Source organism: Equus asinus, chromosome 5, assembly GCF_041296235.1.
Source record: "Equus asinus isolate D_3611 breed Donkey chromosome 5, EquAss-T2T_v2, whole genome shotgun sequence".
NCBI lineage: Eukaryota > Metazoa > Chordata > Mammalia > Perissodactyla > Equidae > Equus > Equus asinus.
In genome coordinates, this window is record NC_091794.1 from 5883329 (window position 1) to 5899892 (window position 16564).

The following is a 16564-nucleotide window of genomic DNA, read 5'->3' on the forward strand; positions in this document are numbered from 1 at the left end:
GGGAAGGACATTAGTCCAAGGTAACAGAACTGAAACACTTGGCCCAGGAGAACCCCATCGAGAGGGAATGGAAAAGAAATCAGCAGACAGAGGGGACATGGGCACTCAATGCCTTCCTACGCAAGAGCAAATGTGTACAAGAAAGGGCCAAGGAGGGGTCATTTCTGACTGAAGGACTCTTGAATTCAAGCCCTATATCGAATTCTCCTGGAAAGTAAAGTTGTGGGGTAGTCTAATGCATGATTCTTTAAAGAAACCCCTTTTTAAAAAACGCTTGCAACCAAGGAACAGAAATACGAGGTAAATTTACTTTCCACTGGACACCTTTTTGTCCTTTGAACTTGGTATCATGTATTACCTATGCATTAACTGCTCAAAATTTTCCGATTTTAAAAAAGAATACTAAATATGAAATTAAAGGAATCAAATTTAATGCTCCCTCAAGAAAAACAATACACTGTATGTAATTTCTCAAAGATGCTCATTTCTCCAAATATTGTCAAATTAAAACCATGCCATAGAACACATTCTTCCCCAGCTGTGCAGTGAAAGTTGGAAATAGCATTTATTTTCTAGCAGATGGCAGATGTGTGCAAGATTTTATTTTAATGAAATAACTCATCTGTCTTTCTGTGAACTTTTCACAGAGATTTCTGAAGAAATGGCTAAGGCACCACCCCGGAACCAGGCAGATGGAAAGCTTAAATCCTAAGCCTACCTTTAACCAGCATTGTGAATGTGGGAAATTGACAACCCCAGCAAACTGTCTTGTTTATAAAAAAAAATAAAATAAAAACAAACAAAAAAATCACCCACCTCTGAAATAAACTCTTCTACAAGATGCTGGTGGTAGAAGCTGGAGGGATCCTGTAGTTCCTCCTTGTATTGCTCCCCTGTGAGGTGGACACTGAACTCTGCAATCTGCTCAGCTGCTGCTTTTGTGGGTTCTTCTATCACATTCTCAATTTCATTACTAATCTGGATTTTTAGAAAAAGAACAAGAAATGTCAACATTTACTCATTCAATCAACACATGTTTACTGTCTACTATACGCCAGATACTGTGCCAAAGGCAACTTCTGACGATGATCTTTTATATAGTATTTGACTTTGGAACTAATTAAGTGGACGTTAAGACATGGGCTCAGATTAACATTACTGTGCATTTGTCCATTCCTCTGAATACACAATGACTAGCTCAGGGAAACACAGAAGTTTCCACAGATAAAACATCAAAGTTGACCATCTGAAAAAAAAAAAAATAAAGAGTTGACTATGCTAAAATGATCACCTAAAAATAGCCTAGAAAGGTGGTTCACAAACTTTTTGGTTTTAGGACCCCTTTAAACTCTTAAAAACCATTGAAGAACCCAAAGAAGCTTGGATTTTGTGGGTTATATCTATAGATATTTACCAACAAGTAAAAAAGAAATTTTAAATATATATATTAATTCATTTAAAAATAATAACAGGGGCTGGCCCCATGGCCAAGTGGTTAAGTTTGCACGCTCCACTTCAGTGGCCCAGAGTTTTGCCAGTTCGAATCCTGGGCATGGACATGGCACCGCTCATCAAGCCATGCTGAGGCAGCATCCCACATGCCACAACTAGAAGGACCCACAACTCAAAATACACAACTATGTACCGGGGGGCTTTGGGAGAAAAAGGAAAAAAAAAATCTTTAAAAAAATAAAAATAATAATAAACTCATTACATATAAAAATGAATGACATATTTTGCAAACTAAAAAGTGTAGTGAGAAGAGTAACACTGTTTATATTTTTACAAATTCTTTCATGTCTGACAATGGGCAGCAGCTGGATTTTCACATCTGCTTCTGTATTCAATCAGTCACAGGATGTTGTTTCCACTGAAGTATGTGAATCAAACCCAGCCACAGAGATAGGTACTGGGAAAGGAAGGAATCTGGCAATAGTCTTTTCAGATAATTGTGGATATTCTTGTTAGATACTACACCAAGCTCAGCAAGGGGTAGTTTCTTAAAGGTTGGGTGCTACATGGATTCTGAAACCATATCAGCAAACTTTTTGTTCTCTGTAACACCAAAATCCAGGTCTTCCAGTGGCCAAAGCTGGAATAATTTGAGCAAGAAAATAAATATTGGATTATAATCCAAAAAATAAAATAAACATCGTGAGTCTGTATTGATATAAATAAATGATTTAAAAAATAGATGTAAGAAAAATGACAATAGTTTCTTAGAGAAGAACTGCAATTAGTATGTGTAGAGCGAATGAGGGAAATAGAATATTAATAGAAAATCATTATTAAAACACTACAATGACAAATCCTGCATGGAAGATATACTGGAGCTCATCTAATCCAAGGCCTTCTATTTTGATACACACACAAAAAAACAAGATTAGAAGAATGGCTAGCCTAATAAATTTTTTTTAATGTTTTTAATGCATAGGTGGTTTGCAAGAAAGTAAAGAAAACTCCAAGGGGGTCAAGAAAGATTAGAAGAATACAGAGAGGTGATTCAGTGTTGCATGCATACATGGTGTATCTGCTGATCCCTTGTGACCTAGGCTTTAGTTTTAAGTACTACCAAGGGATAGGATAGAAAGTTGAAGGTCTGTATATGTTAAAAAGTCAGATCAAAGACTCCCACATAAAGGATTCTAAAAACTCAAAAGACAGTTTGAACAACAAACTAGACTAAGTTGAAGGAAGAATTAGTGAACTAGAAGACATACTTAAATGCAACAGAGAAATAAAGTTATTAAAGAGTGGTTAACAGACATAAGGGATAAAATGAGGAGGTCAGACAATACATCTAATCATGAGAGGTAACAGCTGAGAATTTCTCCTATACCCATTTTTGTGAAACTCCCTATTGTATTTGGGAATCTGCAGTTTCACAAAAATGGGTATGGGGTATACTTATGTACATTTATTTTGCTTTGGATTTGTACTTCCTTAATGTAAGGCTTTATGTCTATCATAAATTCTCAGACATTCTCAGCTGATATCTCCTAGGATTATACATAGATATGGACAGATAGATATAGACATATCTTAAAAGTAGACAAGAATACATTTAAAAGGGACAGTGGGTCCCTTTTAAGGGTGTCACAATGTCCTGAAGCAAAAAAAAAAAAAAACCCAGGCAGTTAAATTTATTATTTTTAGTTCATTGTAGATATAGTTATGTTTAAGTTCACTACATCATAAACTGCATATAGTTAACTCTTTTACTGCCTATTTTCCTTTTTGAACTGATCCTTTTTGTTGTCTTTATAGAGTCCCACGTTAAAGAATCCCTTGGGGGGAAGATTAGGAATTGTATTTGCTTTTCTGTGCCTTTAAGAAGTCTGGAATAATTTATAAGAACATAACAAAAGCCAGTGGGGCTTGGGGAAGCAGTGGTGCAGTGAGTGGAAACGGAGCTAACATCTGCTAATCCTCCTCTTTTTGCTGAGGAAGACTGGCCCTGAGCTAACATCCGTGCCCATCTTCCTCTACTTTATATGTGGGACGCCTACCACAGCATGGCTTACCAAGCGGTGCCATGTCCATACCCAGGATCCAAACTGGGGAGCCCCGGGCCGCCGAAGCAGAACGTGCGCACTTAACCGCTGCGCCAACAGGCCGGCCCCAGCAAGCATCTTTTATATTTATTATTTTTTGACCAATGTGAATGTGATATCTCTGAAAAAATAAGCAAATAAGCCAATAAAAGGACTTCAAACAAAAAAAAATAGACACAACGGCCAGGTTACCCATAAAGGAATAACAACTGTACTGACAGCTGAATTCTCAGTAGCAACAATAAAAGATAGAAGATAGTGTTTTGCATAAAACCCTGACAAAAACAAAAAAAAAAATCTAGAATTTCATATAGCTTTAAAATATCTTTCTAGAATAAGGGAATAATAAAGAAATTTCTGGGTGATCAAAAACTGAGATTGGACTCACTAAAGAGACTCTCATTAGAGTAACATCAGAAGCATACATTTCAGAAGGAAAATTCTTTCAGAATAGAGGTCTAAAATGCAAAAAAGAATCTTAAGAAAACAGAGCGGTAAACATCTGGGTAAATGTAAAGCAAACGTTAACTTTATAAAATAAATATAATACAGTCTAATTTGTGGGATTAAAAAGAGAAAAAAAGAACAACAATACTGGAAAATAGAACATAAATCAGTACAGAGACCATCTGAATTGGAGTGCTCTAATGCGTTGCTCAGGATAAGGATAAATATTTTGGAAAAACTTCGCTAGATTAAATATAAATTATAACTTGCAACTACTGATAGAAATAAAGTATATAATTTCTAAAACAATAAATGGAAAAACATATTATGGAAGAAGCTGCACTATAAAACCGTACCTTGGGCTTCATTTTGAACTAGAGGTACATGCAATGTAATTCTTGATAGGTATCTCTGTACCATTTTGTTCTATAAACTGGCTTCAGATCTTCCTCTCTGTTTTGGATATTAATGTTCCAATTGATTATACACAATTCCCTCATTTCTATTATAGAGAATTCTATCTCATTCTATAAATGTTTCCAGACCTAAATAATAACTATTCTGTCTCAAGTTGAGAACTGCAGCACCACTTCTTATTCAGTCATTCACAAATATTTATCAAATGCCAGTATTTTCTGGCACCATCTACTTTGGACACAGATGTACTGAGGGTAAGTATTGATTCTGGCATCCACTCAGGGATCCAAGCCACCACCAACCTCGATGAGCGACAGGGAGGGAGGTGCAGAGTGGGCAACTTAACCTGATTTCTCCTAAGTTAAAACATCCAGGCTGGGAAGAGAAGGAGCAAGGTAACTAAACTAGGTCTTTCCAGTGGATATGTTCCATCAGATACAACACAACGCTGTACATCAAGGAGCCTAGGATTTACGAATCCCAACATTTTAAAAATGTATATTTAACAAAATTTATAACAAAATGTTCCTATCTTCTTGGGCAGTGTACACTTTTAAAAAAGAAGTCTGAATGTGACAGAGAGTTAATGTTATTTAGTGGAACAGGTTACTATTAATAATGATGCATTTGAAAAGCAAGGTGTTTCTTGATTTTTAAACTACACATAAAATCTGAAGAGAAGGCCAAGTCCTGATCTATTAAGGGATAGAAGAACATAGGTAAAAATCCCCTTAGTAAATTATGTCACACAGCCCCCAGGAGACAGTGGGTTTACCATGATGACAGTGCCCCAGGCCCCAAGTCATTTCATTTACAATTTGAAGCCCTCTTTCACCAAAATCAGATTTAATCAGCTCTCCAAGGAATCTCAGATTCTTTTTAATGTACTAGTTTTGGAATCTACAACATTTCCATAAAGGGAACCACATGAAGTCTTGTGTAGTCTGACACCGGAATATAAACCTCTCCCACTCCCTGTTCTCCGTGTTAGAGACTAAATAGCAAAACAGACCAACACCCACACTCTCCTCTGGCCTCTCCAAGCTGCTCTCCCAGGCACCTTCATAGGAGGTCATCTCTGGGTATGGAACACTGAGAACAGCGCCTAAGCAGAAAAACAAAAACATGTGTGTGAATTGAGCCCCTCACCAAGTCAGAATTCAGGTCAGGAAAAAAGGAACGGACTTCAAAACCATGCCCATAAGTCATTTGCTTTTTCATCCTGGAAATTCTGTGCATTATAACCTCAAGACACATTTGCACAGAGTCTTCCCAGAACAAAAAATAACTACAACCCATTCACTCATTCAACAAGCATTTATTGAGCACCTGCTATATGTCAGGCTCTATGCAAGATGCCAGGGACACAGATGAAGTCCCTGTCCTGAAGGAGCTATCTAGGAAAGCGGGCGGATAGTGAAAGAAGCAGCACTACCGGAGACGGGAAGCAGGTAAAGGGTGGACACTGGCCATGAATTGATAATTGTTGAAGCTGGGCCTCATTGTGCTATTCTGACTACTTTTTGTATATGTTTGAAATTTCCAACAAAGAGGAGCTTGTTAAAAAAATTAAAAATAAAGAAAGTAACTACCAATTTATAGGAAATACAGAAGCCAAAGGAATATGTTAAAGTATACCACAGAATGCAATCAGAAAAATCCTAACTCTGGGAAACTCCACAAAACAAGTGACAAATGGTGGAGCTAGAAAGGTTCTACCTGTTGATGTGGGTGGTAGTCACAGAGTATGCGCCCTAAAGTAATTCTGCAGGTCGTACATTTGCTTTAAGCATTTTTCTGATTTGTATTATGCTTAATAATTAAAGATTTTTAAGCACCCACAACATAATGCCATAAGTGAAAAAAGAATTACTTTTTCTTGAGACTCTTGAACATATGTGGAGAGAGAAATGTGGTGTTTTTTAAATGTGAGCTGAAAAATGTGCTTGCTTGCAAGATTGCCTTAAACCATAAATAAATTAAAAAGAAAAGTGAATAAAAGCACAAAAGCAAACCTCCCAATGTTGAGGTATCACCAACAGGAACCGGAGATGACAATTCAAGGCTAGGAAAAAAAATGATTAGAGTTAATAAAACAATAGAAATGTGAGGGTTTATTTGTTTTGTCTTTTTTTTCCAAAAAGGACTTCACTAGATTTCCAAATAAGGATGCCCAAACCAAACTACTGAGTAGCAAAATTTTAAACAATAGTCTTCATAACTCACTTATTTTACATTTATCAATTCCTACTCAGCTAGAATCACCCACATAAAGTACTCTACCTACTATCTCATCATCCTGTTTCATTTCTCCTCAGTTCTTATTACTATGTGAAATTATTTTGTTCATTTATTTATCTATTTCTTTATCTCTGTCTCCAACCCCTTAATCCTCAAGAATGGCTTTGTCCAATATGGTAGTCACTGGACATACATGGCGATTTAAATTAAATAAAGAGTAAAGTTCAGCTCCCCATTCACACTAGCCACATTTCAAGTGCCCAACAGTCACCTGTGGCTAATGGCTACCACACTGGACACACAGTAAAGAACATGTCCATCATCACAGAAAGTTCTATTGAACAGAACTGCCCCCTTAGAATCTAAGCTCCACGATATTAGGGACCTTGCCTGCCACATTCTTGCTGTGTCTCCAGCTGAAATAGTATCTGCTGTTTAATAGGTATTAAATAGATATTTCTGGAATGAATGAATAAATACTATTGGCAAAGCAGTGTAAAAGACACTTGGCACATAGTTGTGAACAAAATGCCCATGGTCTATGGAAGTTACAGTCTTACAGGAAGTAGACACCAAATAAATGATTACAAAGGCAACGATAGTACAGACAGGACAGTCTGGCTGCTAAGGGGAACATATCAGCACAAATCTCATCTCATTTGAGAGACCATAGAAATCATACGTTTTTTATATAAAGAAAGTCAAGCTTAGAGAAATGACTGGCTGTAGGCCACATGGCTAATAGGCTTCAGGTCTCCCAACCATCCTCAACCACGTCACCCTGCAACAGCAAGCAAAGAGCAGAAGACACCTGAGAAAGCCGCCACCAAGAAAGTGGTTGTCTGCAAGTCCCTATCTCCTCATGCCCCAAAATTTAAATTCTAACAATTTGGGCAAGTTTTAGAACTTTAAAGTTTGCATGCATGTCCTAAGGAGAAAAGGCTGTTCCATTAACCTTGTTCAAAGGGGCTGGATGGTGATTACATCAGTTTTCAACACATAGCAATTGAAAACTCTCTTCAACTTTACAAGGATCAGATCCTAAGGTGACTCCATCACAGTCAAAACTGTCTCCCTCACAGACTTGCCAATGGTCCAGTGAGGCCCGTCTTCAGAACCACTCCTTCAGACTGCCCTGCTGCTCTAAATTAGGTCAGGGCGGGTGGTAGGGAGGGGTACTCAAAGCCACAGATAAACCTGGCGCACATCTTGAAGCATCAATTTTACTTGAAGCATAGGGAGGTGGGGACCTAAGTAACAACTGATATGTGATTTAAAATATTTTAATATTAAAACAAACACAGTAGGGGCTGGCCCGGTGGCACAGTGGTTAAGTTCGTGTACTCTGCTTTGGCAGCCCAGGGTTTGCTGGTTCAGATCCAGGGTGTGGACTTACACACCACTCATCAAGCCATGCTGTGGCAGCATCCCACATAGAAAACAGAGGAAGACTGGTACAGATGTTAGCCCAGCAACAATCTTCCTCAAGCAAAAAGAGAGGACTAGCAACAGATGTTAGCTCAGGGCCAATCTTCCTCACCAAAAACATCCCCCCCCAAAATGGCTATATTGTGGATAGAACATAAAGTTTAAATGAATATTAAGATAAAATATAATAATACAAGGACATTTCATGACCGGAACTAGAGTGGGGGAGTCAACTAGCACTATGTTCTCTAAACTCCCAGGCTTTGGTAGAAAATTTGACAAATGTAGATTTTAAAAAACTCACCATAAAGAGTCCTCTGGGTTTTCAAAATAAAAGAATAACACATTAAATCATTACACCAAACCTATCACTGTTGGTTATTTATAGTGCATTCACAGGAAATTGCTTATAAGTGAGCTGTCATCTAGAAGAACCCAAAGGAATATGACATTGAGATAAGTTATTATGATGAGTGACGAGCAGGGGAAGGCCTGGGTGATGAGAAGGCGTCGAGAGGCTTCTTGGGCGGCAGGAAGGAGAGCTCATAAAACGGGACTCAGATACGCTGGGAACAGACATTAACATAACCAGGCCCGAAGAGGGTCTATCAGCTGTCCAAAAGGCAGAACCCCTTCCCTATACCTCATTTTATAGACAAAAAATCAAGGCCCAAATGGGTAAAGCAATTTTCCCAGGGTCACACAATGATTCAATATGGGCTAAGACCATGTCTAAAATCCCTAACTGTAAACAGTTCCCCTTTCAGCAAGAATGATTACAGCCAAATTTACTGAGTCCTCATCATGTGTCAAGCACTGTGCTAAGTGGTTTATCTTGGTTAACTCACAAAGACCTTAAGAGGAAGATACTATTATCCCCACCTATTCAGATGAGAAAACTAACGCCAGAAGAGCTTAAGAATTTGCTCTGGGTCACAGAGCTAACCAATGGAGGACCTGTGATGTAAAATAGGTCCATTCGATTCCAGAAACCTCACTCTTACCCACCTAATTCCTCACAACATGGCCTTGATGTGACCCATACCCTCTAGAAGGGCAACCGGGATGGTTTCACTTGGTCTTAATTATACCTACATAAACTAACCAATTCAAAAGTCAAAGTGTGTAAGGTCCCAGAAAGAGGAAGGGAAAACCAGTCAGATTTGGAGAGATGTGGAGAGCAAGCAGGTATGAAGAGCAGAGAGATCAAAGCAAGACAAAGTGGCCAAGCACCATACGGTAACTAGAATGGAAGGAATGGTGTGGCAGAGAAAGCAGACTTCATCTGGGGTCGGTCAAATTGTCCCCACCTCAAAGTTAAGCTAATTCTCTAAGTAAGCATTCAGAACGGAGAAGTTTGCTTACTCAGGATGACTAGCTTTCACTTACTGAATTCAAAAGAACATTATTTTAACGAGGATAAGCAGGCAACTCACAGTTATTCAAACCACTTATCAAATCACACCCCAGCACTTAAGCCCTCCCCCTCCCACTCCCCTTTCAAAGACAGTAAGGAACACTTAGGAATCCTTTCACGTTTTCTCACCAGGTATGCCTCTTGCAGGGACCCCTAAGATGTCACTCACAAGAGAACTAGAACACAGTTGCATTGAGTTTCGGGACAGAAATGCTGCTTCATTTCCAGGCCAAACCACAAATTTGAAGTTGTTCAGCTAAGACCTTTAGCTCAATACTAGCAGCAAACAACCTCCTACTGTCTCATTTCCTCAGCTCATCCAGCACAGAACTTATTCCTCACTCCTACTGTCTAACCATTCAGTGGGGTTCAGATGGGATTGTGTCAAAAGATACCACAGCCACATGGAACCTAAGCTCAGAAATATAGTGAAACAAGCCAACCACAATTTCATATCTAGATTACTACTCCCCTTGACAATTTTCCATACTTTGCTTTGCTCTTGAATCTGTTAACTGTAACCAGCACGTGACAATGAAAGAACTCAAGGCACAAAGCCAGGAATGCTGGGTGCTAGTCCCAGGAGTACCATTAACTTTGTGTATGACTTGGGAAGACACCTCAGTTGCTCTGGACCTCAAGAACCTAATCTCCAAAACAGGACACGTCCCTGCCCTACCTATTTCACAAAGGTGTTGACAAAACTGCAGAAAATAGTATGTGCAGAAGCATTCTAACAGGTATGACACGCCAAGCAATAAAGGGAAAACAGAGGCTAAAGAAGCAGGGACACACCATTCCAAAAAGAATTAAGCATTTGCTAAAAAACATGCCTATCTGCCTTTGTGATCTATGACAGGCATCCTCAACTGAAAATGTGATTGAGGTACAAAAAAAATGCCAAAGAACAGTCCTTATTCTGAGAATGGCACCAGAGACCTGACAATGCACTTGGGTGACTAAGCAGAAATTCAGTTATTCATTTAACAAATATTTAGTGAGCACATAGCCTAGGCTGGGCCTTGTCCTGGCCACTGAGGACACAATAGTATGCCCAGATAGCAGGGGGTCAAGCCATGATGGAGCTACATGGAGATACTTTCAAGGCATCTGGCTGTAATGGAGACAAGTGCTGGAGGAGGGCCTTTTGTAAAATAGGAAACATGGAGAGACTTGAGAAGGTGGACATGCTAATAGGAAGGAATTAGTAATGGGACAAGTTGAAGACAGGAGAAAGAGAAACGACAGGCGGAGATTTATGAGGTAAGATGTGATGTGGGGTTGTAAGGCAGAAAACACTTTTTTTAAAGAGATTTGGCAGATAGTAGGGGAAGCTGTAAACAATATACAGCAAAGTATTTGGTGCAAACTGCACGTCAGCAGATGGGTGAGAGTTCACACAGAAGGAGCAATTTACATTAGAGAAAAGAACTGCGGCAGGCAGCAACCTCTAGAAGCTGGAAAAGGCAAGAAAACAGATTCTCCCCTAGACACTCCAGAAAAAAACGCAGACCCAGCAACACCCTGAGACCCATGTCAGACTTCTGAACCACAGAACTCTAAGATAAATTTGACGTGTTTCAAGCTACCCAAGTTTTTATATGGGTAATTTATTACAGCAACAATAGAAAATCAATGCAAGAATCTCTTAACACAGAGAGAATACAAGAGTAATCTCAAAAAATCATAAAAATAAATTTGAATACAGAAAAGTGATGGCAAATTAAGGGTTTTAATGGATCACCACAGTACTCAAGCTGGAGAAAGAGGGGCTGAGGGAATCCTTAGGCCATTCCCATGATTCCACTAGTGGTATATGACCCCAGGTCACCCCCTTTCAGCAACTACCACAGGTGACAATTTTTGCCCCACCCCAACCTGTTCTGCTCTCGTTTCATAGGAAGGATACAAACTATAAAATTCTCAAAATTCACTTATATTTTAGCTCATACATATTGTAGTTTTTATACAGGCCTAATTTTCTAAGAATAGTGAATAATATTTTGAATCCCCTATTATACCTAGGAGCCCTGATGGTAGGTCTAGCAGTTTCTATCTGGCAGTGATCTCTGTGGCCCAGGTTCATATGCCAGGCAGGGAACCTCACCACCTGTCTGTCAGTTGTCACACTGTGGCAGCTGCGTGTTGCTGTGATGCTGAAAGCTATGCCACCAGGATTTCAAATACCAGCAGGGTCACCCATGGTGGACAGGTTTCAGTGGAGCTTCCAGACTCAGACAGACTAGGAAGAAGGACCTGGCCACCCACTTCCAAAAAACTGACTATGAAAACCCTGTGAACAGCAGCAGAGCATTGTCTGATATAGCACTGGAAGGTGAGAGGATGGCGCAAAAAGACCGGGCAGGTCCCACTCAGCTGTCCACAGGGTCACTAGGAGTCGGAATCCATGGGACAGCACTAACAACAAATTATAGCTAATACAGACAGTGCCTTATCGATAAAAATATATGATACAGTCAATTCTGCTATGATGCCTCTTTCTGAATTTGTTCCAATGTGATTAATATATATTTGTGAGCATAACGCAAATTTTTCCTTTACTTACATGCAATTTTGTTGCAAGAAACACTAGGTGAATGCAGAAAATCGCACCCAGTTGAAGAGAACCACATAGGAATACACAGAACACACACATACTACCCCTCAAACCTCTTCCAGCTGCCCCAGTGTTACGAGCCACACTCATCCTCATACTGTGTTACAACTTCCCATCCTATTTCACATAACCCTCCTTCCACCACTTCACCGCAATTCACAAGCTACCACCTTTCCACTTCCACAAGCAGACTTCAGAGCTTCTTCCAGATTAAGTATTACAGTATTTATATACTTCTTAATTGTATAAGATGTGTAAAATGTGCTGTCATTTTCATCAGGGACAATCGGGACGATTACTGGGGCTGCTGGGACTCGCCAGAGCATTTAGTCCACTGCCTGTGTGTTGCAATGGCCATCACAAGGAAGCTCCGAGCTCTGCCCCTCAGTGGTGAAGAGCCCACACCCGAGAAACCACATGGCCCCACATCTAAGTAGTGCTCAATCCCAGGCCGCAGCAGGGACTCATGGTCATGTTAGCTCTGTGAACAAGGAGACCACACGGAGCCCACTTCCCTCCTGTCGACTCGTGTTTGACGTGAAACTTACAGACATCCTGCTCCACCCACATGTGCACTCCAGCTATGGTTTGTCTGGACTCTGCTGCGCAGGCTGGTTTTTGGACACCGACTCACCTACTAGGTTCTTCAATCTGTCCTTTCCTCTAATTTGAGGCAAAATTTTGGACTCTGACTTGATGGTATGCCTAAATGTGCTTTTCTAAACAAACACTCCCATGCTGGGATAATCTAGAAATTCTGAGTATGGACAGAACTGGAAATCTTTAGCCCCTACAGGCTCAAAATTCCTCACCTTCCATGATCTGCTTTTTATTGCTACTGCTCAGGAGCCAGAAACGACCTTAACTCTCATCATAATCTGGAAGACCCATCAAGGTTGTGCTATTCCTGTTTCAAGATCATAACCATCACTACTCAATAAAGTGACCTGCACCACCACCCATCATTTAATAAACTACCCTCCACTATGGTGTACCATTCACAACAATTTTACTATTAGCCCATAAGCCTCAGCAACAGATCATCCCACATTCCATTTCCAGAAATCTATTTTCTCACCCAAGAGAGAGGACAAGCCTGTCTGCTGCTAAGGTCAGACAGTAAACAAGCACAGTGGCTGTGGTGGTGGTCTTGAAAGGCTAGTGGCCTCAAGACCAGGAAGAGCATTTGGCACTTACCCACAGGCCTGGTCATTGCAGGAACTGGCAGGAAAACAGAAAGGGACCATTAAACTTGGGGTGAGTCTTGGAGTAGGTATGACACATCTCTGTTGCCAAACATGAACTCAGGGGGAAAAAGACACTCACCTGCTTACAGGTTCCTTTGTGTACGTCAGTTTCTAAGGAAAACAAAGACATAAAAATGACTGTGTGACTCAGTGACAGTTATTCAGCAGTAAATAAAACTTATTAACAGAGAACACTAATGCCCTAACATTACAGAATGTACGCTGTTATTCGCTCTGGTTAGACCAATAGTTAAAGCAAGGTACTAACAATGCCGAGTTTGTTTTGTGACTGTGGGAACACCCAACGCTCAGTCTCTGTGTACCCAAAACTTCCTGTGCTCTCTCTAACAGGCACAGATCAGCAGACTTTACCTGCTAGTCATTCCAAAAAAGGTCTACAAGATAGAGATCAGTTGAGTTTTACATTAACCTTCTAAGGACGTAGAATCAATGTATTTTGTGATCTAACGTATTTATAGAATCTCTCATCCTAGAATAACATAAGCACTGGACAAAATAACTGCTAAGTCTGTTTCTCCAGAATTCAGACATTTAAAAGATAAGTTGTATCAATAATTGGATTATTCCGCTGGGGCATTCCAAAGCAAATTGTCCCCAAGTCTCCTCTAAATTAGTGGTTTTATTTTGAGACCAGTTATGAGAAAAAGAACACAAACTTGGAATCAGAAGACCTAGTTTCAAGTCCCGTTTTCTTTTGCTTAGCTATGGAGGCAAATCCCAAAATCTCTCTGGTGCCAGGCCTCGATTTCCTCATCTGTAAAATGGAGACCATTACTCTACATAACTCTCACGATGTTTATAAATAACTCACTGATCTTCCTACTCTACAGACTCCCCTGGAACAATCGCAGCCACTCCTACGGTCAATTACTCCCTCACGGCTGATGACTCCTATAGCTATCTTTATAACCGAGACCATCCTCCTTCGCTTCAGACCTAAACATCAAGCAATAACTCACATTTCACAGATGGCTCACAATAATACATTCAAGAGTGAACTCATTCTCCTCTGCAACTTTTACAAGCTGCTTCCCTGCCTGAGCTCTCGATCTGAGTCATCAAGCTAGAAACTGAGAGTCTTCCTGAGCCATTCCTCCATCCAATCCCACTCCTATCTCATCCATCACAGAGTCCCACTGATCTGTTTTCCTACTTACATTCCTCATGCTCCCTTTCTCCATCTCATGGTCTAGTTAGGACCCTCCTCCTCGGCTTGGAGCAGCGCCTGTCTCTCTGCTCTAGTCTTGGCCCCTCTGATCCATCCTATGGTCTACAGAAACCATCATGATCTTACTAAAATCCAAAACTATCCAAGCAGCTCCTGTGACTCATCCACGTACAATCTGTCAGCTACAGAGTTAAATCCAAACTTAAGTTCCTCACTTTTCCAGTCTGATCTCCCGTCACTTCTAGTCTACGCTTCTGTGATATCAGCCCAAGCCATTCCCTACAAACACTTGGCTCTTGCTGTCCCCTCTGCCGAGAACGTCCATCCTCAACTCCTCCTCATTTAGCTAACTTGTCCTTGTATTTAAGACTCAATCCAGGCTACACATCACCCGCTTTGTCTGCATGTTCTACTAAATAATCATTGAAAGTGTATTTCCTATGCCTTCAAATCTTAGCTTACTAAAACTTCCGCTTGCAAGAGACACCTTCCAATGTAACATCACGAGAGGCCGTTGTTATGGTAACGCTAACTCTACATCATATACATTTGCTGCTATATAAGTTGATCCTATATCACAGACACAACTGAGACTGACAATGCTAATATAAATATAAATATGTATATTTGTGTGCACGTATAGATATGTGTGCGTTTTTTTTCATTGAATAGCTATCCCATATTAGCCACTGCAATTTGAAAAACTGTTAATGATTGAGAAGGGAGACCCAATGGCATAGGGGAGAGATCATAAATTTTGGAAGAGAAGTGGGTTTGAACGTAAGCTCCAGCCCATCTGGTTTTGTGATCCAGGATAAGGAATTTAATAACCCTGATGCTTAGTGTCCTTATCTATAAATTGGGGACATTACTACCTCCCTGTAGTGTTGCTGTTTATTAGGTAAAATGTTTTTAATGGACTTAATACATAGCCTGGTACATGGTACATACTGAATAACTGGTAACTATTCTAATAAGTATTAATACTGAGCAGTTAAAAGTGTGACAAAATAAAAAAATGTAATACCTTGGCTTAAAGCATGAGGTACCATAATTAAAAGTTCAGTTCATTTCAAAATACACAAAACCCTGTACACCTTCAAAATGTTTATAACCCTGCAAAATTTGTCTTGGGTCCACTCATGTTTATCAGACCATCCTTCTCTCCCCAACTTGCCTCCATTTAATGAGGCAAGTTCCTCTGTAGAACCAAAAGTTAAAAGAAATTAATAGTATGCCTCTACTAGAAGTAAAATTTTAGAAGTAGAAGGAATAGGATAATATATTGTATTACTTTAAGATGTTCTAATCTACTTTTATTAGACCCAAACAAAAATAGCTCAGAGTTATTCAGTCAATAATTCTTTCCTCAGTCTCTCTAAAGTATATCATACTTAGAACCAGTCTTTAAAATAATATATATAAAGTCTATAAATTGCAATAGATAGGAAAAAGACATTGCAGCAATTGTGTATGTACTTTTATTTCAACAAATATCTACTGCATATTTACTTTATCAAGAAAATGCAAAAATGAACAAACAAAGACATAATCCTTGCTCACAGTTTAGTAAAGGAATTAGTCACATATACAACTAATGATAACAAAAGGTAAGACATAGGACACTAAGGAATGAAGAAAGAATTATGGGAGCTAAATCTGCTAGGCTGGAGTTGACTCCTCACCAGCTGAGGACATGTAGGACTGGAACAGAAGCACAAGGATACAGGGCATATCAGACAGCATGAGCAGTTTACCGCAAATGTCTGAACGGTTTCATTTTGTTCTCATGAATACATGCGTGCGACATGAAAAGGGAAAGGTGGGCAGGTAGTTTATCTATATGTATGCTTATTAATCCTTTGCTAAGAATAAACTAAGTAGGAAACAAGTAAGCAAACTGATTAATTAGAATCATATTTATACTTTATCAAACGTTTATTCAATGAACTATATCCTCTATCTTAATTAGAGTCATTGGCATCCACTCTGAATAATATACAAAAC

General features: G+C 39.6%; 1 protein-coding gene across 7 annotated transcripts in view; it reads right to left on the bottom strand.

Annotated features, from left to right (window-relative positions):
• Positions 1–16564, bottom strand: part of IMPG2 (interphotoreceptor matrix proteoglycan 2) — a 69252-nt gene that overhangs the window by 39656 nt on the left and 13032 nt on the right. For 5 of the 7 annotated variants that reach the window (XM_070508672.1, XM_070508674.1, XM_070508670.1 and 2 more), the window contains 5 exons: positions 13448–13479; positions 13319–13342; positions 6434–6483; positions 5441–5523; positions 817–978 (listed from right to left, as the gene is read on the bottom strand). In XM_070508672.1, the coding sequence (XP_070364773.1) occupies positions 817–978; positions 5441–5523; positions 6434–6483; positions 13319–13342; positions 13448–13479 (351 nt within the window). The remainder of the gene's footprint in view (positions 1–816; positions 979–5440; positions 5524–6433; positions 6484–13318; positions 13343–13447; positions 13480–16564) is intronic. The other 2 variants (XM_070508673.1, XM_070508671.1) reach the window with 1 other exon arrangement.